At 39.5% G+C, this 23,604-nt stretch overlaps 2 protein-coding genes across 2 annotated transcripts; both read left to right on the forward strand.

Annotated features, from left to right (window-relative positions):
• The first annotated feature begins 27 nt into the window (after positions 1-27).
• On the forward strand, positions 28-12,904 carry LOC145488035 (spartin-like). Its single transcript, XM_081466800.1, has 15 exons — positions 28-865; positions 2,646-2,716; positions 3,236-3,329; positions 4,592-4,794; positions 4,929-5,024; positions 5,592-6,019; positions 6,580-6,609; positions 6,731-6,808; positions 7,800-7,899; positions 8,795-8,898; positions 9,562-9,652; positions 10,016-10,106; positions 11,038-11,101; positions 11,697-11,728; positions 11,816-12,904. The coding sequence occupies exons 1-15, from the start codon at positions 813-815 to the stop codon at positions 11,901-11,903; spliced, it is 1,623 nt and encodes a 540-aa protein (XP_081322926.1). The 5' UTR covers positions 28-812; the 3' UTR covers positions 11,904-12,904.
• A 25-nt stretch (positions 12,905-12,929) lies between these two features.
• LOC145488034 (T-complex protein 1 subunit epsilon-like) lies at positions 12,930-23,328 on the forward strand. Its single transcript, XM_081466799.1, has 10 exons — positions 12,930-13,252; positions 13,324-13,384; positions 14,640-14,804; positions 15,886-16,084; positions 16,479-16,671; positions 17,118-17,387; positions 18,047-18,232; positions 18,900-19,037; positions 20,043-20,223; positions 21,603-23,328. Exons 1-10 carry the CDS (start codon positions 13,130-13,132, stop codon positions 21,722-21,724), a joined length of 1,638 nt encoding a protein of 545 aa, XP_081322925.1. The 5' UTR covers positions 12,930-13,129; the 3' UTR covers positions 21,725-23,328.
• The last annotated feature ends 276 nt before the right edge of the window (positions 23,329-23,604 follow it).

Genomic DNA, 23,604 nt, shown 5'->3' on the forward strand with positions numbered 1-23,604 from the left:
TTTTTGTCTAAAATGACATTTAAAAAGGGAGGCATAAGCTTGAGTGATGTTGATGGTTTGGTTTGCTCTAATTCCGAGCCGATTTGCAGACCAGTCAACTGAACTGAGCTGTCAGTTTTTTTAGCAGCAAATTATGTACCAGTCCAATATACACCCTCATGTTGTCACTTATGAAGAGGGCGGTAAAGGGTAAGGAACCCCTCCACAACGGCCACCTTGGGTACAGAGGAAAGTGCTAGAGAGGCTGCCATTGGTATAGTGGAGGTTCGACTGTACTTTCAGTTTAAGAATAAAACGTTGGCATGAAATGTCATTGTGAAAGTAAGTCTTAAGCTTAAATTAAAAAAAAAAAGACTGAAATACGACAGAAAGTACAAAGAAAAAGAGCTTTGTTGATTTTTCCCGCCAAAGTTGTTCATTAGCAACCTGTCATCTGTACGTAAACATTGCCAAATGAAAAACGAAGGCATGCAGTAATTCTGGGTAAAGTCAATGATGAAAAGCAGCAGTCAAACTCACCATAGGAGCGAGATTGTTTTAAAATTCGCTTTGTCGTTGCACCCCTAGATCATCACTGTGTCGCCTTTTCGCCCTGCCTGTCGTCGTTTTGACAACATCCGAGATCGTCCGGGATATGAGAAGCGGATGACTCAGCGGCTTCTCCCTATGGTGAAGATACGTCATGTAATTTCCGATTTAAGTATCGGCCACTATGGCGGATTAGGTGAATTCTAATTTTAGCAGTTTGAGTAATCTTGTGTGCTAGCAAGCTAACTTCTTCAACGGAGATCAGCGAAAAAACCTCAAGCAACATGGAGAGAGAAGGCCCTGCTAAAGTAAAGGCACACCACGACGATGCTTTCCGGTGGGTACTAAAGTGAAAAAATTCTAAAAATTAAACTGACTGGTTAGCTGTGAAGCTTCTGGAAGCTTACGTACCAAAATCATCTGTTTACTGTCGCTGTACAGTTTGAAGTCATCTTTAAATTGCAACAAGGGTAGCCTGGGCAACAAATATCTTATGGTGACATTTAATTGAGCTTGGAAAGTCACATTAAGTTGATTTTTCGTAAGTTTGTTGTCAATGTATTGGGCCATTCCATTTAATATCCGCACCCCCCTATTGAGGTATTACTTGAAACCCCCCCTCAGATATCATTTTTGAGAGGGTACCCCCTTAGATTTAGATAAATTGGCCACCACCCCCCCCCCCGGAAATTTTGCGACTTTAATTTTCGTACTTACAAACCTCTTATTGGGGAAAATGGCCAATACAAAATTGAAGGATCGCTTTGCGCTGTCTTTATATATAAATATATATTGTCATATTGATTTTTCACAAAATGCTACTCTTCACTGAAGCCCTGAAGAAACAGAAGGCACGTAACTTATTTACAAAACATTACTTCCTACACTAATTAAAATCAGTCACTTTCAGACAAAGAAACCTAGGAAATATGACTACTCAGAGCTAAATGGTGGTAATGAGAGGGTATGTCAAGTGACCCCAAACTAAGAAAGATAGCTTAACAGAATAGTTATTATCACTTGAAGATAATCATGCATGTAATAACAATTATTATCTCTAACATTTGAAGTAATTTCCTTCCCATTTACACCGGCTGGGTTTTATGTGGCAAACGTAGGGGAGAATTGATTAATGGCATGGAGTGAGTGAGCTGGGGGAAACAAGAGAAAATACACAATGCTGTGTGATATTTTGCATGATGAGTAGGAAAACAGTATACATTAGCATACAAACAAAGAAGGTGGAAGAAGTGTGAACTGCATGACAAAATGTCAAAACTCAACATTTCTTTTTCTAATAACTTGTAAAATTGTAACTGGATAACACTGAGTAATGACATCCTTTGGGCGTAAGAGGGAATTGAGCAATTTCAGAGTATCTATCTAACCTGAATGTGTCAAAATCCTTTGTGCAATGTGACATGAAATATCAGGCATCCTTATTCAATGACCCGCCCCCCCTCCCCCTCGGATTTCCCCTAACCTCAATAGGGGGGGTGCGGATATTAAAGGGAATGGCCCATTTTGATGAAGATGACTAGAGCAGTAAGCTTAAGCTGATATGTTTTTTTTTTACCACAATTTTGTCAAACTGTGCCATTCAGAATCTACTGTGACGATCACCTGCTTAAAATGACAGTTAGGATGATTATGTTATGCTTATACTATCTATACAACTAGAGTTTTTTTTTTTTTTATAGTTTACATGTAAATTATAAAAAAAATAATTATTATCATGTTTTTAAGAATAGATATCTTATATCATAGACATGAGTAAAAAGATTGGCGACTATTTCAATGCTTTTGTGACATTACTGTTCAACTAAAAGGTTATCCAAACAAGAATTTAATTTGTGTGAAATTGAACAGCTGTGCCAAAATGGTGATAAATTAGACATATAAAAAGCTGTACATCTGTGGGAAAAATAATTATTGAAATTAATATGCGAGATATTTCTAATAAGTGTTATGTTAACAGTGTCAGTGCCATGGTCTTACTAATTGACATTGGAATATCATAGAAATTTTTTCCCTAATGTTTATTCCTAACATGTCAAAGACTGATGACATACATGTATTTGTATTTATTCTGTGTTATATTTAACATTAATTATTAGTTATATCAACGAGGGACTAAAATTTGACGAACAAGGAAACAAACAGAAGGCTCTTCAGTTTTATCATAAAGGTATATGTATGCAAAACCATTGCAAAGATCTCTTGTGTGTGTTCATATGAACTTATAAAAAATGAATCAATTTTAACGATAAATTTGTTAGTCAGTACATGTAATCACACATTTAACAAAAAAAAGAGGAGATATGAATTGTTTTGCACACCATTAACCAGATTTTCATTTTTTTTCCTGTGCAATTTGACAAGTTGCAGACTGAGTGTATTCTAATATTGATTGGCAGCCGTTACTCATGTAAATTTAAGCAAGTTGTGTCCTTTAAGTGTAATTTAAAAACTTGCAAAGCAAGTAAATATGCAGACATCCACAACACCTAACTGGGATCAAACTGTACGTCAAAATTCAAATGTGTTTTGCAAAACCAGAATAAAGGGTATTCAGGTTCAATCATCAGGAAATGTAATTTGAAACCCTTGGTTGATGCAATAGAGTACTGTACTTAGTATCTCTTCCTTCTGTAAGATGGTACATGTACATGCAGTTCCTGTATGTTTGTTTGTTTGTTTTTTGTAGGTCTGCGTAGTCTTGTTGTGGGTTTGAGTGTATATTGCAGTGATTCTGGACCAGGATTGGAACAGACCAAACAACTACAGAAGAAGATGAAATCGTAAGACAAATCTAGTTGCAGCGCTTTGTTAGCATTTGCTTTCTGGTATTTACCACATGCTGGGCTTGTTGTTCCTTGATGTACGTAATATTTAAATTCAATAACAGGAACCCAAGCATGAGAAATAGCAAGCCAAAGTATCATAAAGCAATGAAAGGATCATTCTCAAGCTGTAAGGAATGGTTGTTAACTAGTCCAAGAACAGTCAATCATTTGTTCATGGCTGAGAACTTAGCTGCCAAGCATGAGAAATACATTGTAGCAAGCCAATATGGCAGCTACAATCATGTACCTGGTGCATGGTAAAGGTAAAGGTAAAGGTTAAGTCTGCATGCGAGCCAAGTGGCCCATCAGGCCGGAGCTTATCCCGGTTTCTGTAGCATGAAGCGACTAGGAGTATTTCTACTCCCCCCTGGATGGGATACTAGTCCATCGCAGGGTTACCCCCAGCATTAAGTTCGCCGGTACCCATTTATACACCTGGGTGGAGAGAGGCACTGTGAGAGTAAAGTGTTTTGCCCAAGAACACAACACAATGTCCCCGGCCAGGGCTTGAACCCGGACCGCTCGATCCGGAGACGAGCGCACTAACCATGAGGCCACCCCACCTCCCACCTGGTGCATGATACATGTATAATTGTTATGTTAGTACACATGCGAGAATTGCCATCATCAGCCATCTCCTTACTTGTGATATCAGATCAAAGTATCAATATATATAAAGCAATCAAAGGATCAATCTCAAGCTACAAGAAATGGCTGTCAACTAGTCAGAACAGTCAATCATTTGTTCATGGGGCTCAGTCACGGTATTTTGAGTTATTTTGGCCACATACAAAATTACCTTTAAATGGTAGGAAACCTGAAAATAACAGTTTAATAAGATAGAAAAACACTAAAGAGATAATGATAAACCATAAAGGAACAAGGATGGCTAAGGATGGAGAAGATTGACACGGATCACAAATTACGAATTTGAAAAATTGAGGCTAAACTTTTCAATATATGCGCAAACCGTGACTGAGCTCCTTTAATATCAGAAATCACCTTCTAATTGCAAGTCCCCTTCGATGCTTCTTGGGCAATGCAAGGACACACTACAGTGTACATATGTGGGTATGTTTTGCTTGGAGGTGCAAAAAAATCTGGATTCCACTTTATGTGTAGATTTGGCCCCTTGCATGCATTGCAGTCATATGAGATCACTCACTCTTATGTCATTATCAAATCTCTTAAAATATTTATTTAATAAATTGTTTCAGGGCCAAAGAGCAAGTAAAAGAGAGAATACAAGCTTTATCTGCTAGCTTGAATCCCAATCCATCTGCCCCAAGTGAGGACATGGCTGACGGTCAGAGTCAGAATGGGCACCTTGCCACTGATGAGGAACTGGAGGCCTGTTATTTAGCAGATCAAGAGGGAACGTCATGGGAAGATGTCAAGGAACTTTTGGTTTTGGAACACAGTATGAAGCAGTTCATTTGCCTTCTTGTACTTTTTTAGCGCTTCCTCAGCTGATATCAGCTATTAACATGATGTACATGTATGAGGTAGATTGTGTGTGTAGTTAAGTAAAATTATTTTCATTTTGGAACACAGGTGTAAAGATGTTCTTTGTTAGCGGTCAAGGAAGTGTCACAACGTTGTCTCAACCACAAACTTTATATGCTTATCAGTTTGTCAATTATAAGCCAGGTACAGTGAGATACAAGTCAATAATTTAATAGTATTTAGTTACTTAATTTGTCAATACAGCAATATTTAATAAAAGCTGAATTTGTATTGGAGAAAAAAAAAGCAGAAAGATTTTAAACTTGCTTCTGCTTATAAGTTAAAATATCAAGTACATGTAGGAGAAAAAAAGATTTTGGAAACATTCTCCATTGTGCTACATGATACATTTACCTTCCTCAACTGACTAGAATATTGTGGGTACTTACCATTGGTTAGAATAAACCAGATGAAATGACTTTTGAACAATGGTAAAGGTTTTTCCAAAATCAGCAAGCCAACTCAGTAACAAGATGACGCTCACCATTTGCAATTTAATTTCCCTTATTTTTTTGGCTGATGAGAGACTGGAAAGTGGAAAATGTAGCAAATGGGAAATCTCCACCGCTCTTGACTTTCAACCAAAATCTCCTCTTTTTTAGCTAAGTGGTAAGCACCCTATATGTTTGTTAACTTTAGTAATTAAATATGATTCAATTGCTTAAGTGAATATGGGTCTTCAGAGCCATGGTTGTTAATCTTTCTTACTAGATTCTCATGAAGCACCAGCTTTCCTTCAGTGTGGAGCATGGATGTTCCCGATGGTCCCAGGCAGATCTCCTGTCCTCAACACGGAGCCTCACACATACATGTTCCCTGACATCACTATCGACCCATCTTCCCCTCCACCTTCAAAGCCTCGCCCACAGAGAGGATTTGCTTCAGTGGGGTTGATTTTAAACCCCAACATTTCCTCTATGGAACTGAAAAGGTTTGAAAGGATTTTAAAGTGTTACACAGATTTCCATCATTATACTCCACCCAAGTATTCCGAGGAAGAGGTGCGAGATGTAGACCAAAGAAGAGATGAAGACACGATGCCAAGTGTTCCTGCAGTAGAATCTACAGATGAGCATGGTTCTTCTGTAGCCGTGGCTGTAAGACCAAGTACTGATGTTGTACCAGCTGATTCTTCTCAGGTTTGTATTAATTAGCTTTTGATAACTTCTACTGTAAACTTCTAATTAATCAAGCCTTTGAGAGTGAACCCCCTTAAAAGCAAAAAAAAAAAAAAAAAAAAAGACCCACAGAACCTTCCTCCCAAAAAGTGTGTTACCACCTAAAGACTAGCCCCGGAATCTCTTGTGCAACAGGCTTCCGGATAATATCCCCTCTTCTTCAAGGACGTCAGCTGATCTGATTCCAATCCCCCTTAGTACAGTGTATGCTGTTATGCCTGGTTGCATCTTATTATTACCATAGGTACAGTGTACCCTTGCTGAGATTCTAATTTTCATTTGATAAATGTAAAGCTAACGATTTAAATTTCACATAGTTTTTGTTTTTGTACTTTACTTACGACTACTTGTACTGCGTAAATTTCTCCATCTTTCAATCACATTTGATTAAAACGTAAACCATCTTTGAAACCCTATACAGTCAATTGTGAGGCAATTGATTTTTTTTTGTCATAATTTGGCTAATAGCTTTGTGACTAGTTTCATGCTTCTTACTTATGTGCATTTTGTTTTAATTGTAGGGAACATCATGGGGAAGGAAAGTTTCGAAGGTGTGTACATTAATTTACATGACTGTGTTGAGCCATGAGTGGGGCCTCTCTGGTCTCCAGGATTGAAACTGACTCAACTTCTTTGTTCTGAATATGTCTTTCCTGTTGTGTTTTATCTTAGGGTATTACAATTGGATCAGAACTCATTGCTTGGGGACTGACCAAAGGAGCAGAAGTAGGGAGTCATCTTATGCAAAAGGTGAGTAAAACTGGACTGTCTTTAGTTTCTTGAACTGTGACTTTTAAGTACGTTGTACCAGCACATGTAATTGACTTCACAAACATAATATATGCGTGTGGAGATCACAGCATAAACATATTAATATTTGCTAGATAAAAAACCCAGGGTGGTGTGTGGGGGTGGGGGTTGGTGGTGGGGATCTCCGTGTGAAAAGGTCAGGGATGCTCATAGGAAAATTTAAATTGAATGGAAATGACTGCTTTTCTTTATTATTTTTTATTTAGCGAGACAACAAGCATTCCTTACCTTTTCATTTTGGAGTCTCCACCCTGGAATGGAACAATACTCAAAAAATGACAAATCCATTTAATAGGAAGTGTTGAAATGAATCATTAACAGTACAGACAAATGTGAAACCTTCAGAATCGTTGTTTTGGATCATTTTAAATTTGTTGTAATAAAAAATGTCGTCTAACAACTGATTTCCGTACAGCTTTTTTTATAACATAAATTGAAGGTATTGCTGCCGTGGCCTTTAATAAATACCTCTTACTAAGCGAGTTTGAGGTCCGTACTGTTCAAGTTACGGAAGAACATTTTTCCCTTTTGATTTATGGTCCAAAGCGAGAAGCACGCAGGCTATAAATCGGTTTGGGAGCGATTTCTATTCACACGGAATGGTTTCAATTTTCTGACGCACCTCGAAAGCAAAATGAGTCAATTTGAAATCGTTGTTAATCAAGAGATCGTTAAAATCGTAGTTAATCCATAAGCACGTTTTAATACACAATTTTAAAGTAAAAGAGACTTTTAAACTTTTAAACTTTTACTTGCAGTAGAAGTTAAGAACACTTGGGGATAAATAACGAAACATTTTAGCAACAGAAGCAGCTTTAAATATTTGCGAACCGCAAAGTGGAATACGGCCCGGCCCACTAAATTGAACATTCACAGCGCGCGTAATATTTGAGAGATATAATAGTCAGGCTTATATTTTGCAACTGTGCAGGGCTCGGCTAAACTCAGAGAAAATCTCAAACCCAATGAAAAGCCGGTGGAAGTTGAAGAGAAGGTACAGGATAATATTCGTCAAGTGAAGACTGTTGCAGGTAAAAAACATTAAAAATCAAACAGCTTAGTTTGCTGTCAGAGGTACTTTCCATTTGTTTATTTATTGCGATGTCATGGCGGCCTAAGTCGATTAAAAACTCGTGGGGTACATGTAGATGATAACCACACGGGAGCAGTTTTTTTTATTGACATTTTAGTGTTTTAGATATCTGATTGTGTTGTTTATGTTTTTGCAAAGCTGATCATTGCTAGTTCTAACCTGTAAGCATAGCTTGCTCTAAGGCTCTAAGGAATCAGAGCACGTGATAGTTTTTGACCAATGAGGAAAAAAACCAAAACCATTTCGGCTCATTTTTGACGGGTTTTTACGTTTTTGTTTTGAGTTCAGTTGTTATTGGTTCGGCGTGTTTCCTGCTGTCGCTTCGATGACTCTTTATTTTACTTCCTTGTCTTCCCTGCGGGACGTTTGAGCATAAGGCCTTTGGAGCCAATACATACCATCGTAATCCAGAAGAGATATTATTCAGGGCCAGGTTGTTCAAAGCCCGATTAATCTAAACCTCGATTAGCAAGAATTTTGATTTGAGTTTTGTAACTTTTCGGCGAGGTTTTCTTTTTATATTGTTTGGCCTTCTAGTTTTGTCTCGAACTACGCAAAACGTAGGAAGTGACAAACATTTTTATTGAAGAAAAATTAATACTTTCCTTAACTTTTAATCCTGGTTTAGCCTTAACCGGCTTTCGAACAACCCGGCCCGGGAGATATTTTCGGTTAAAAATCGTCATAATCATTGGGGTCGTGTAGTATTTTGATTCAATCATTAAATATTTCTTAGAAAAAACAAAGCAAAACAAAACAAAACAAAACAAAACAAAACAAAACAAAACAAAAAACAAACAAACAAAAAAACATAGTTGTGTGTTTGTTGATAGGCATGGCGTGCCAAGTAAGCGGTGCTGTAGTTGCTGCAGTATCAGTCATGACAGTTGAACTGGGGAGACGACTCGCCCCTGTTATTGTGGAGAAAGGCGGAAAGGTGAGTTTCGTTAATGGCTCTTGCGGGTTGTACGCAATATTCTCTTCCTTAATTTTGATTCCTTCCCTTCCTTCTTGTTCAATCCTTCCCTGGTCTTCCCTGCGAGTGCCTTTGCCATCATTCGGGGTTTCTTACGCGGGAGTGAGGTGTGTATATCCCGCGGGACAAGTGCTTTTGCGTGGGATCTTTATAGACAGGGCTAGTGCCACAGGTCACCGTGGAAATGGTCAGGGAACAAAGACAGGGAATTTTATTGTGAGTCAGGCAAAATTGACATTTTGAGGAAAAGTCAGGGAAAATTGAAATATTATAACAGCACTATCCAAGGCTGGTGGAAGCTTTTCGGGTCACTGTGATCTCAACGAAGATTTTGCTCAGCGAAGAAAGTGGAAACTGATGATAACTTATCAGAACGGCTGTGAGGTCAGGCTAGAGGCCGCTACTATATCGGACATTTCGTATTTATTTGGTAAGAGAAATTTCATTTTTTATCGGGGAAACGTCAGCGAATAGTCAGGGAATTTTGGCGAGTGATGTCTTTGGCAACCATGATGGAGCACTTGGCGGAAATCAATTAGGAGCCGGAATCAAGCGAGTTATCGACTTAAAACGACCGGTTGTGGGTCTTTCTTTAGAATCCTGTCTTGTTTATTTCCTTTCCAGGCTTTGCCAGATTCTTTGAAGAAAAAAGACGACGTTGACGGTTCGTCCACCGTGGACGAATTCGTGAAAGTGGCAGTCAGCGGAGCAAGAGGTAGAATCAGGTGCCTTTTATCTTGTTGATATTCATTGTGAATAGAGCGGTTTTCACTTGAGTGTCGAAAAATAATTGGTTTTGCACTCATTACGCAACGTGATTGGCTTAAAGAATTCGCGCCAATTTTATCCAATTAGAAGTGAAACCAAAACCAATGTTGACTCGCTCGCGCACGTTTTCCCGTGCCTAATGCAAGCCAGATGTAATTACTTCGAGTTTTGATTGGCTCACTTTATAGCCTGTCCTTTTTGATTGGCTAGAGTGATTAGTTTGGTTTGGCTTTAGGTCACTCAGTTGAAAACCGCTCTATTAACTTGCAGTTGTTGTTGTTTCATTCTGTTCGTTTTCTTGCCCACACAGGAGCGGCCACCATTTACCAAGGCCTTGAGAATTCATGGAAAGTATTATACAAGAGTCTTCAACATGCTACCGTGCAGACGGTAGATCACAAGTGAGTCTTGACGTGCTCGGTTAGATATGAATAGACCTTCAGGCCCCAGTTGTCGATGGATTGCGTTATCCAGCCTTCGAACAACCCGAGCCAGGGAAATAATTAATAACCATCGTTTAGAGTTCATAATTTAGAATTTGACCACGAACTCAAACTTTCTACGACGGAAACATCAACGAGGCTTGCTGAATTGAGGGTCAGCACTGGGGTTCAACTAGCCTCCGGCGCAGGCGCCCTTTGGGTTCATCAGACAGTCTTCCTTCTCCGAATATTGCGTGGCGAGCCCAAAGAGCGTCTGCGTCGGAGGCTAGGGAACAACTGGCGGATGAGAAATTGTCTCAACGGTCGCCTGAGAACCCGGGGGGGGGGGGGGCGATACTCCCTTATATGGGCTATATAAGGTATGTGCGGCCCCAAAGGGTAGGGTTTTTCAGCCGTTTAGGTCATAAATAAGGTATCGATTTTGGCCATTTTGGTCTTCAATAAGGCATGTTTCTTGGAAGAAACTACCTTTTCATCATTATCAATAAGACCATCAACAAAAGCCCTTCATAACTTATGGTTAGGGCAACGGTGCCAGCCGCAACGGTAATAATTAGAGTATCGAATTTTTGGTTAGGTCAGAAATAGGGTAGCAAAAATCGCAGATTTTGGTCATAAATAAGGTAAGGGTTTGGGAAGTGGGCCGCACACCCCCCACCAAACTTTTCTGGGAGTCCTCCCCGGACCTAAGAAATGAGGCGTTTTCTTTACTGATAGTTGAGTCAGAGATCTCAACGTTTATTGATGGGTGACAGATAGCTGTTAAACTGTTAGCTGGCAAATCGCCCAAAATTTAAGTGATAACCGAGATTACAGCACCCCATCCAGTCCCTTTGAGTCGATTTTCGTTCGTCCAATATTTTTTAACTTGTTTGTATTTATCTTGTAGGTACGGCCCAGCAGTTGCTGAAGCTACAAACAATTCTATGGGAGCTGCGGGGTTAGTTTTACAGGTAAACTACACAAGATAATCTCGATAAACTTGCTCCATTTCATGACAGCAGCGATGACGGCAGTTCGGAGAAGATGAGAGAAGCTGAGCACAGTTTATTTCACTCTGAGGCTCTCTCTCTCCTTTTCTCCCATGTCGTTGAGGAGACAAGGAAGGCATAAGAGAGAGAGCCTGGGATCGAGTTTGTAAAAACACCCAGCGAACAGCGTGGCGAACATTGTACATGGCGTCACTTCTACAAATTAGTTCCCATCTCTGGAGACTTTTTCTACAAAAAAGACGCGTGTTTTGAGCTAAAAGAACTTTTTTCCCCAAGACTAAGTCGCTAACAGCGTTATTTTTTGTTGGACTAACATCAAAGGAAGTAAAGGTTTCCCATGTCATTGCTAGTCTCTGTGGCTGCTCTGTGGCTTGTTATGAAAAACTCACTCTTCATACTTAACCGATTACAGCGCTGTAGTGACGTTGTGACGCGAATTTTTGCTCTCATTTGCGGTACGATATTCACATGTAGTGTTTATTTATTAGTTTTTCGTTCTTTTGCACCTCTACAATTGAGTCTGTTGTCTTTGTCTTTTTTTTTTGTCTTGACACAGACGTGCTGGAACGTAGAAAATATAGGAATCAAGTAAGTACTTTTATGACATTGAAAATGTCTAAGGTTTTATTAGACCGAGTTTGAGACTAAGCCCAACCTAAAAATGTTTCTTTCCAGAGCTCTTGCCAAACGAACTGCGAAAGACACAGGAAAAGAAGTGGTTAAAGAGGCGGAGAAGAAATACATTACCGATGGGAAACAATAAAACTGCTGTATAAAAATTGACATCTGCGGGGCATGTCAACAACAGCACTTTTTCAAAGACGAAAATTGTATACAAAACGTATTCTAAGTTAGTGGAATAAGTGATAAATTAGCTTTAGTTTTTTCCAGGATTTATAAGCTTCCACAGGGTGATGCTAAAATAGAAATAAAAGAATATAAAATTTTATGGAGGCTACGTATGAGGTTGGGTGAGAATTTGTATGAGTACTGAGAAAAATTCCTATGAATAGTACACGTTTTGTAATCTTTTGTATAATTTGAATAAACTTGAATTTCTTGCATCAGTTCTGTCGCGGTTTATTTTTCTATTTAGTTTTTGTTGACACGGTACGAGGTTCTAGTCCTGTTCACATCACAGTGATAATCTTTATTGGAAACGTTTGTTCCAGTAGGGGAAGAGGAGAAAATCTGAAGTACCCGGAGTAAACAAAGACCCTTAAAGCAGAGAGACAATCAACAAGAAACTCAGTTGAACGCAAAAATAGAAATAGCTAGCGGTAAGCTGGTGATGGAAGTGAGTTGACTTCGAGACGAGTGTTCGTCCAACTATATCGCTCACTATGGTGCGAGCAGGCTAACCTGAGCTGAGACAAAATCACTATCTCGCCCTTCTGGAGAGCGCGATTTGACTGCGGACGGTCACGAATACTTAGCTAATACTTCGCTGCCTAATGAAAAGTACGGTTAAACTCTCTCTAATAATGTCCATAGCTTTCCCCACTCCCTAGCACCGTCCACCGCTCCTCCAGCTCATAATCTCAAAATGTCAACATAAAAACACCAAAAAAGCCAAAAAAAGCTGGCTATTCGAAAGTAACGAAGTGAGGCGAGAGGGGGAGGAAAAAAAGAAGGATTCCCCTCTCTTCTCTACCTTAGAAAGGCCTGTTACTTGGGTACCGTATTTTCCCCCAGTGTATGACTTTTGCAGACTGCAGACTGTGGTCTTCAAATGTCATACACCGATTTTCCCCTGACCTCTTGTACTTTCGTTTGTCATTTTTGCGCGGTGCGTTAGCTGCCTACAGCTTTTTTGATTATGGCCTGGGACCGCGCGTTTGCAGCTGTTCGCGAACACCTTGTGCGCAAAGGAGGTCTGGGCTCCACCAGTGCAAGGAGTGCTCTGACATTTTCTTTCGAAAACCATCCACAAAATCCAAAGTAATCGGCAAAAGAGTGAGGGATCCCTCTCTCCATACGTCAGCGAACATGACTGCAATGCCTCTAAAAGCTCGTCCGCAGGGTATTACCTTCGATGAATACGGAAGACCGTTTATAATCCTAAAAGAACAAGACAAGCAAAGAAGGTTGACAGGCCTGGATGCACAGAAGGTAAATTTTGGATCATCGTTTGATTTCAGTATGGATCATCATTTTGATCGATTGGTGTAATTTCTCCACAGTCTCATATTTTAGCAGCTAAAGCTGTGGCTAATATTCTTCGGACCTCTCTTGGGCCTAAAGGTAAGCTTAAGTTCGATCGAGCAAATGTACTTGTCAAAATGGACGAAATGTGCTTTGTTTCCTCCTCAACGGAAGGGGAGTAGCCACCTTAAAAATGTATCCTAACTGTGCTGTACAAAAATTAATTGCGCAGGCATTCTTTCCAGATCTTTCCAGCTTGTATTAGTGTTATTTTCATCGTCTTGCAATGATTCGAGCTGATGCAAAGCTTTATAATAAGCTTACTTACATGCCCACATGTACACAAAACATGTACACAAAACGGTGCAGATCTTTTGTTAACAAAATATCTACAACGTTGAAGCCTTCCTGTGGTAATAATACATCTGCTGCTTCTTCAGATCAATACGCAAGTCACGTGCTTTAAAACAGGAGATGTCTTACCTCGAGTGTATACCTGCAAACTCTCACGCATTATGCGTGAGTCTCACGCCTGCGGATCTAAAATTGTGATCTCACGCATTCAGACCAATTTCTCACGCCTAACTGACAATAGTGAGTGTAATTGCTTAAAAACCGATTAAATAAAAATTCAATTTTTTTTTTCGGCAAAAAACAGTTGGTGAGTCCAGCAAAAAAGCATCTTCAAGCTTACTCTGTTACGCGTATTGAGTTCGCGACACCAACTCATGTTTAGATTGTGTTACGTGACACGTTTCGGAAGTCGTTGGGAAATCTTTGGCAATCTTCGGAAGTCGTTGGGAAATCTTCGGCAATCTTCGGATTTTGTCGGAAATCTTTGGTGATCTTTGGAAGTCTTTGGAAATCTTCGGCAATATTCAGAAGCCGTCGGTAAATCTTCGGAAATTGAGGTTCTGGAGATGAAAAATCTCATGCATTTTACTGAAAAAAAGTTGGCAGGTTTACGAGTGACCAACACTCCTACTGTGTAACACATGTAGTGTACATTTTAGCGAGTCAGCATTCATATGTGTATATGACTGACATATTTGCAAGTGTCATAATTTGTCCTTAACAAATACTCCGTTATTTATAATCTCTACGAGAAAGTTCATTCAGAGCAAAATGTAATAACTTGTTAACCTGTTGCCTGTTTTACATGATCATGACACAAGTGCTGTAATAACTTTCATCAACTTTATAAAACTCCACATGTACTCATATTTTCAAAAATTGGCCAAAACATAGTTTCTTTAAAAATTAGATCAAATGAAGTTTTTGAAGATCTAGTAATGACCAATAATTTGTTACAGTGTTCAGTACGTTTTTTTGTGACACGTTTTATAACTCTTAGGCATGGACAAGATGATGGTTAGTCCAGATGGTGATGTAACAGTCACTAATGATGGTGCGACCATTTTGGACATGATGCAAGTTGAACATCAAATCGCTAAGCTGATGGTCGACTTATCTAAGTCACAGGATGACGAGATCGGTGATGGGACAACTGGAGTTGTAGGTGAGGATAAAATTAGTCTGTTCTAATCCCAGAGAACCAGGGTAGATTGTGTGTACTAAAGGCATCCACGGTTGAGTGTTGATTGTCGCCCTCGATTGACCCTTGATTGACACTTGATCAATACTCAATTGACAACTCGTTTGACACTAGTTTGGGACAGTTGGTTGAGAGTTGACTAATTTTTGCAGACATACCATCAAGTGTCAGTCGATACATATGAGTCGGTCAACACTTGGCCGACTATCAACAGACTGCCAATTGAGTGTCGATTAGGTATTGATCGAGATGTCCATTGAGTGTGGGTCGAGATGTCAATCGAGTGTTGATCGAAGGTCAATTGAGGGATGTGACTGCGGATGGTCACGGGCTACGGATATTTAATGTGTAACTCATATTCTGTAGCACAGAATGACAAGGAAATTTTAACTCCCCTGAATTGCATGCTATTCTTTCACAGCTCACCTCTAAAATTTTGTCACTTTGCCCTAAAAATATACATGTATCATAACTCAATTTTATTTTGAGTGCTACGTTGTACCTCTATGAATCCTGTATCCTTATTGGTTGTGCAAGCAGGCAAGACAAGGCTCTCATGCCTACTCCAGATTGCCTACTGTAGTTGTGTCCAAAGGGAGAATAGTGTGCTTTAAATACTACACGAATAAATCCTGTATTGGCCAAGTGGAGGTGGCCTGGCCAAGTGGTTTAGGGTGCTGGATATGAAATCTGGAGGTTCAAATCCCCCAACCTGCCACTATTTGTATTAATTGTTCTGTCTAACCTCAAGTTCAACTCCTTCGCCATTTTGTATTAATTAATAGCCAACTGGTCAACCTCCCACCAGTGGAGATTCTTAATAATTTCTACTCTATTTGCACAATTTGAGTGTCCTCAATTAGTACAAGAGTGCTAAATACACTTAAAGCTTAAATGAAGTTATTTATTTTGTTTGGTCATGATGAATGACACTTCCCATGATGTGCATGAGTGTAAATTTTCTCTGAACACCACAGAAAACAACAAAAGAGAGAGAAAAATAATGTTGGCTTTGTTGTGATTTAATGGTCTTCCATTTCTTCAGTTCTTGCTGGAGCTCTTCTGGAACAAGCTGAACAGCTGTTGGACTGGGGTATCCATCCAATAAGAATTGCCGATGGTTATGAACTAGCTGCCAGAATAGCCAATGAGCAGCTTGATAAGATATGTGATAGCTTTCCCATCGATAGAAACAACCCAGAATCCCTCATTCAGACTGCCATGACGACGCTTGGATCAAAAATGTAAGTACATGAACCATTAGCTGTCCATAACCATAAATTTAAGAATGTTAAACAAAGCCAAAATTGTAGGAATTCATGTTCAAGAGTGTTACAAAAACATTGTAAAAGTGTCCATAAATCAATTTTGTTGATATTGTATGTGGGTGGATCAAGGGGTTACCGGTTGACCAGCTACGTACATGTACATACCATGTAACAGTCTATAGAAACCATGATGTCATTGCTAAATATTATTGTTAATTTACAACCAAAGATGATGAATTATAAATTTAGGCAAAATAGCATGAACCGACTTTACCTCGAAATTTCTCCGCTTGCATGTCTAGTGGTATGCTGAATGTCTCTGCAGCTAAAAATTTATACATATATATACATGTATGTATTTTCATTTCAGTGTCAGCAGATGTCACAGAAAGCTGGCAGAGATTGCAGTAGAAGCTGTGCTATCTGTAGCAGACTTAGACAGAAAAGATGTTGACTTTGAATTAATCAAGATGGAAGGAAAGGAAGGTGGAAAACTGGATGATACGATGTTGGTAAAAGGAGTTGTTGTGGACAAGGATATGAGCCATCCTCAAATGCCAAAGGTGTGTGCTATTGTTGAGTTGTAAAGCATTTCAACTCTAAAAGAGTTCTATATTTTGACCCAGGTAGAGCCGTTTATTTGATTTAACAATTAATCTGTGAACCCCAAAGTTAAACAAAATTAAACACAATAGGTCAATCACGGTTTTTGATGCCATCTATTTGGGTAGGCAAAGCAGTCAGAAATTACGGTGTTTGTTTGGGAATCGGATGGTAAATAACTTTTTTTCAATATTGAAAATTTTTGCACAACTTAGGAATGGCTACTTAATCATGTACTAGACGGCAGATTGTATTCACCAAATTTGAACCTGACATAGCTGGGCTAGAAGACGCTCAGTTACTGTTAATTTTTATTTCCCTTGTAACATTTGCCTATAATTTTTTTTCCTGTGAACTCCATCTACCCAGCAAAATCAGCTTATCCTCTTGTTTCTGTGACAAACAGGTCATTAAAGATGCCAAACTTGCTATCTTAACTTGCCCATTTGAGCCACCTAAGCCAAAAACTAAGCATAAGTTGGATGTTGCTTCCGTGGAAGACTATCAAAAGCTGCGAGAGTATGAGAAGGAGAAGTTTGAACAAATGGTAAAACAAGTGAAGGACACCGGTGCTAATTTGGCAATCTGCCAGTGGGGATTTGATGATGAGGCCAACCATCTTCTGTTACAAAATGAGCTTCCAGCAGTTAGATGGGTCGGCGGACCAGAAATTGAGGTATATTGTGTATTACAGCAATCTGCAGTAATGGAAACAAATGTATTTTGCACTGTTTATGATTTTGAGTAAAGGACAAAGAAATAAGGAGCACACTGTCAAAATGGATCCAAATGCACCAATTGTAACCCAGGGATGTGACCTTTAGAACATTCTTCATTTCCTGAAATTTCATCCACTTAGGTAACTGATACCACTTACATGTATATGATGCGAAAGACAATCGTTTGTTTATTTTAGTTTTAGCTTTAGAGTGGTATCTTAATGCCAAAAATGTGCCAAAAATCACACCTGTCTTTAATGCTCATCACAATCAGAATAACCAGCTGATTTCATTACAAATAATCTTTATATGGCTTTTATTTGTAGCCAATGTAATGCACGTTCTGATTGGCCAATTCCAGTGCATTATTCTCCTGCAATGTCCATGGGCTGATTCTGGGCCTGAAAAAGCAAAGCAAAAAGCCATAATAATCAAACATTCAGTCTGTATGGGAAAATCTCCAACCTCAGCCTTGCTGTATTGACCTATTTCTCGGTCAATACAGCAAGGTCTTGGTTTGAGATTTTCCAGTAAAGACCTTACTCTCGGTCAATAAGTAGTTAATCATGACCATGTACTGTTGAATGCAAACTCATGCAAGATACTCTGTCTTCAGCTTATTGCTATTGCCACTGGTGGAAGAATTGTGCCGAGGTTTTCAGAGCTGACAGCAGAGAAGCTCGGTAAAGCTGGCCTGGTAAAGGAAGTCAGCTTTGGAACTACGAAGGACAGGATGTTGGTTATTGAAGAGTGTTTGAACTCACGAGCTGTTACAATCTTTATCCGAGGAGGAAACAAAATGGTAAGGGTCAATCAGTGTAATGGTCAAAATGATCTTGTTTTGCCTTTGCACACAGTCTTTTCTCTAACACATGGAGAGGAAAAGGTTTTATTGAGTGAATGTCAGACCTAAGTGTCACAGATACATGTTAGATGTAGATGTTGGTCATAATAAATAAAGGCATGATGGCATACCCAATAAATGCCCCCTCTGGATAAGAGCCATGATGCTGAATGGGCCACCCTGGTTAAAAAAAGTTTTACTTACTTACTTACTTACTTACTTACTTACTTACTAAAATGAAGGCCAAACCTAGGGGAAAAAATACGGGTAATGTTTTGCACGTCAGTTTTGAATATCATTCGGGGAACAAAATCTCAAAACTGAATACATATTAACAGTGTAGGGCTAGATGTGAGTCTACATGTACATGTAGGCATAGACCTTTCTGTGTACATTCCATGCTTAACAATAAACATGTACATGTATAGTTAAAGATTCACGGTTAATGCATTCATTTAAAGCCCATCAAAGGACTACATGTAGTATGTTTTGCTTATTTCCATACAATATGTTTAGATGACCCCTAGATCACATTATGCCAAGTAATGTAAATTTATACAATTTGAAACCCATTACATTATAGAATTCAGGCTGTCATGTTTTTGTTCCATTTTTTTTTAAACAGATTATAGAAGAGGCTAAAAGGAGCATACACGATGCGCTGTGTGTTGTAAGGAATCTTGTTCGTGATAATCGTGTGGTGTATGGTGGAGGAGCAACAGAACTGGCATGCTCATTAGCAGTCACAAAAGAAGCAGACAAGGTAAGGGTCATCTGGTGTAGTTTGAAAGGAATGCTGAAAGTTTGATGATAATTAGTGGTCCCAGATATCGATGACAATGAGCTTAATAGGAGCCCAAAATTGGTGGGGTCCAAATCCAGGAGCACTTTCCATTCATTCAGAAATTCTGGAACTTTCAAAATGGGGGGAATGGTTATGTTGTGGAAATTTCCTTGGGAAGTGTACAGAAAATCTGAAACTATTAAAGTGAAAATTCTGGAAATTTCTGGAATTCCGGGAGAGAAATCAAATAAAACAGAAATTCCAGGTAAGACATTTTTGAAAATTTGGATGTACCTGGCGAGGCTGACCCCTTTTCCAAACATTCTGGAAAATATCCAAGGTTCACATCCACTTGTAGTTGTAGTATTTGATTACCAGTAGTACTTGGACGTGAACCTGGGGCTCTTTCCATTCGACTTTCCATTCAGAATTTTTGATCGAATGGAAAACGCCTCAGGTTCATATCCATTTGCAGTGGTATTCCAGGGGTTCCAAATACTACTGGTGATCAAACCCTGCAGGACACAGACTACAGACTGTGCACTGTACCCCAGGCGACCCCTATATAAACAGGGCAGGTGTGCTCGGCGGAACTTTTGAAAAGACTCCCACCAAAATCACTTTTTATGGGCGTGGCTCAAAATATTTTTAACTCCTAAGAGGTACCAATTTTTAAACAAGACATTATCTCCGGTCAAATTTTTTTTTGGCTCAATGCCCTGTAAGGTACTCCAAAAGCTCCCATTGTGGACCTTTTGCAGCTGAATGCTCCAAGACGTACCAAAACTGTGTTTTTTAAAACCCCTAAAAGGTACGACCACCCCCGTCATTTCCGTATGGGGTCCTCCCACGGGGCACTGTACATGCATCTGTTCACTAAAACTGACACCTTTAAAGTTATGTCTAGTATGCTCCTTGACTTAAAAATTGGATGTTACCATTCCAATTTGCACGCACATGTAAGTGAGACTGTTATTTCCTCAGGTATCCACACTGGAGCAGTATGCCATGAGAGCATTCAGTGACGCCTTGGAAGCTATACCTTTGGCTCTGGCTGAGAATTCAGGATTGAATCCCATTCAAACTGTAGCTGATATTAAATCCAGACAAGTCGCTGAAGGCAATCCTAGACTCGGTGTCGACTGCATGGATACTGGAATTAATGGTATGTTGGCCTGATTCAGTTTGTTTGTTTACTTGAATCACAGTCAGATGCCTTTTGTTTAAAGTCTCCTTTGCAGACACCAGGGAGCTTCAACAAACCACAACGACGAAGTTTGCGCGAACGTCGCCAAACAATTGGTTTAATGTTCTGCACGTGCGTTTTGAATCTTTTCACCATTTTTTTCCCTTTTTTTTTGGGGGGGGGGGGGGGTCCTGTACAAAACAGCAACATCAAATGACTAAGTTCTGTGTATTGTGGGGAACGCGAAAAACAGCGGCTAATGTTTTGTATTTCCATTTGGATTTCAACACTGGTATTACATATTTAGCTTAAGCAAGTTCTGAGACCAATAGGCGCACTGAGCAGATCTAGACAATTGCGAAATTCAAAGATAAAATATAAATTCATTTTTTTACAAGGCGTTGTCTTCGGGGTCGCTGTCGTCGTTGCTTAAGGGCCCATTAACCGATCTTTTCGAGCCGTTGCTAAGGAAAATTTATTCTCATATAACCTCATCATTTTTGGTTAGTTCAGAGTTATTTCATGTGTTTTAACTTTTCCATGATCAGCAACACTAGTGATGACGTCATCAGGCCACGCCCATGGTCATGTGAGTAATACTGAAAAAACGCAAAGGCTCCCAGGCAGATTACTTCATCGGGATTTTTTTCATTGATTTAATATTTTAATTTAAATCATCATTACGCTATGCATAGATTTTGTTTCATTTTTAAAAGGTCAGATTTTGAGAGAATTTCAAAATATTAAAAAATTCGTAATTTTCCGAAAAAAGCATAATTTTGAGAAAAGAATGCATAGCTATCTTTCCAACGTTGGCTTTAATCGAAATCCGTCGAAAAAGGCTGGATTTAATTAAAAGCCGCGTTTCCTTTAGCATTTAAAGAAACCGGAAGTGTGCCCGATATATATTGGAAAAATTCCTATCAGCGCGTGCGCAATTTACACTACTGGCTTCGGTAAGATCAAACAAAGCCATGAGGAGTTAGTTTTTCTCTTTCTGTTGCTGTTGTTTTTCTGTCTTTTTCTTATTTTGTCTTTGTTCGTACTTTTTTTACTTTGCATTTTGTAAAACACAAAGAAAAACATCTAAAATGTAAGCGAATTTGGAAGTTATTGAGTTGTTTTTATTTTCCGCGCTCAGGCTGACGTAAGTAACCGGAAGTGAAATTTCACCTCCTGAGCAACGCGCGCGAGCGCGCCCATAAATCGGTTAATGAGCCCTTAAGCTCTCTAATCCCAAAAAAACACTCAGACTGCAGGTTGAATGGAATCACCTCCCTTGAGTGCTTGACAATGTATTGATATTGCTTTAACCTTGAATTATATATCTGATTGAGGTGTCCTTGGTTGCTTTGCAGATATGAAAGAACAACACGTGATCGAAACGTTAATCGGCAAGAAGCAGCAGATAAGCCTGGCCACTCAGCTCGTCAAGATGATTCTTAAAATTGACGACATCAGGACGCAAGGAGAAGCGTGACATCTCTTCGACTTTAAGTGACATGCCTATCTTGTGTGACACAGCTGAGTCACGCATGATTGGTGTGACCCGTCGACTCTGTTAATTTACTACAAAAGAGCTTTGCTTGCATCAATATTTCGTGGAGTCGAAGTTTAAACAGTCGTTCACAGAGTTGCCCCAAAGACATCGTTCTCTCACTCGTTGTCTGAGATGGAAAGAGAAAAGAACCATGCAGAGCAAATTGTACAGCGATGGAGAATAAAATAAAAATGAAGAAGCATAGTTAGATGTTTTTGGGGCAATGTTTTGTGTTAACTACACATGTACATTAGGAGACACCGGGGAGCTAGGTTGGATTTGTCAATCGGTCGATCAATTAATAATCATTATCATTCGATGCGTTTTCCTCTTCCTTTTCATTGGCCGAGAGCCCACCACGCGACCTGTAAATATCTGCCGATAAACAATGGTCTGCTCATGCGTAATACCGTTGAAATGTGTTTTTGCTGTAAATGATATTCTACTCGTGCGTAGTTGTAAGCACGCTCTTTTGTGAAAAATGGCAGATCGCATCCCTGAGCTGTCAGAGAACGATTAAGCTTCGCTGTAGCTTCTTGAGTGTCCCTCAAACTTTCTGAGAGCATCATTAATTCGATGATACTCAAGTAATGCATCCGGCAATTCGAAACTTCAACAAACCTCCCACCCCCGAGCATTGAACATTTTGAATTTTCAGTTGTTCAAATTCCCATCTACCGGGCCCAAAACGGTTTTCAAATACCTCACCTTAGGGTCAACTCGTGCTAGGCGATCAAATGCCACTACCGCTGGGACATACATGGCAAATATTATTACTAGTAAAGAAAACAACTACAAAAAAATCACTCAGGAACACCCGCTTTCAAGAACTTCCCCTGTGTCCGAAGCATTGCTTACTTATTAGTAAGATATGACGGGGATTAATTTTCACAACCAAACTGTTTGTATGGGTTATTGACCAAGTGTGAGGTCAAGATGGCTGGATATTGACTAAGTTCTTTTTTTTGCGTGTTTATGGACCGAGACGGAGTCGAGGTCCATAAACTCGCAAAAAAAGAACGAGGCCAATATCCAGCCATCTTGACCGAACAAGCTTGGTCAATAAAGGATTTATTATATGGCTTTCGGGGAAATTTTTCTTGCGGGAGACGGCGGGTAGTCCCGAGCGGGCAAGATACCTCTACCTTGCCCGCTTGGGTAGCCAATCACAGCGCAGGATTTGATTCATCTTGCCCGCTCACGGAGCTAGCCATATAATAAATAGTTGTATTCAAACACAACTCCTCTCCCCCTCCCCCAAGTTGAACAACAGACGTCAAAATTGTGCTCTAGGGAGATGTTGATGTTCCTATTTGATCGATACGTAAAAGGCATGTATCAATATTGTTTTGCAGCCTCTAAGCGGAGTTAACTTTGCTCACACTATGAAAGTGCATTACTAGATCATGATGCACACCTACAATATGCTATTGATAACAGTGCTTTGCCAGCTATGTTATAATTGTAAATTGGTATTCCTTATTTACGCGAGTAACCTGAAAGACAATTATTAAATGTCGATATTCTACGCAGTTGGCGTGTTAAACGTCAGCTACATTATCTGACGTCTATAGAACTTGGCGTATTTTCAAACTGTGTCAGGTTCTTGCATACATTTTAATTCAAAATCTGCTCTCTCTGAGATGTTTGGGAGCCTAAACAAACCACCACAGCAACGGCTTTAAAAGCGTCGCCTAACAAGAAGTTTAATGAGCAAAACAATGGCTGTGCACGTGCGTTTTGAATCGTTGTACTATTTTTTTACGAGACGTCGTCCCTGACGTCGCCGTCGTTGGTCATTAGGGGTCTTGGGCAAAAAA

The sequence above is a fragment of the Orbicella franksi genome, chromosome 5, assembly GCF_964199315.1.
Source record: "Orbicella franksi chromosome 5, jaOrbFran1.1, whole genome shotgun sequence".
Lineage (NCBI taxonomy): Eukaryota > Metazoa > Cnidaria > Anthozoa > Scleractinia > Merulinidae > Orbicella > Orbicella franksi.

Coding starts and splice junctions, on each gene's coding strand:
- LOC145488035 (XM_081466800.1), top strand. CDS start 813: ATGGAGAGAGAAGGCCCTGCTAAAGTAAAGGCACACCACGACGATGCT. Junction 11,102..11,696: donor CTGCGGGGTTAGTTTTACAG/GTAAACTACACA, acceptor GTCTTGACACAG/ACGTGCTGGAACGTAGAAAA. Junction 11,729..11,815: donor GTAGAAAATATAGGAATCAA/GTAAGTACTTTT, acceptor GTTTCTTTCCAG/AGCTCTTGCCAAACGAACTG.
- LOC145488034 (XM_081466799.1), top strand. CDS start 13,130: ATGACTGCAATGCCTCTAAAAGCTCGTCCGCAGGGTATTACCTTCGAT. Junction 17,388..18,046: donor TCGGCGGACCAGAAATTGAG/GTATATTGTGTA, acceptor CTCTGTCTTCAG/CTTATTGCTATTGCCACTGG. Junction 19,038..20,042: donor TCACAAAAGAAGCAGACAAG/GTAAGGGTCATC, acceptor TTATTTCCTCAG/GTATCCACACTGGAGCAGTA.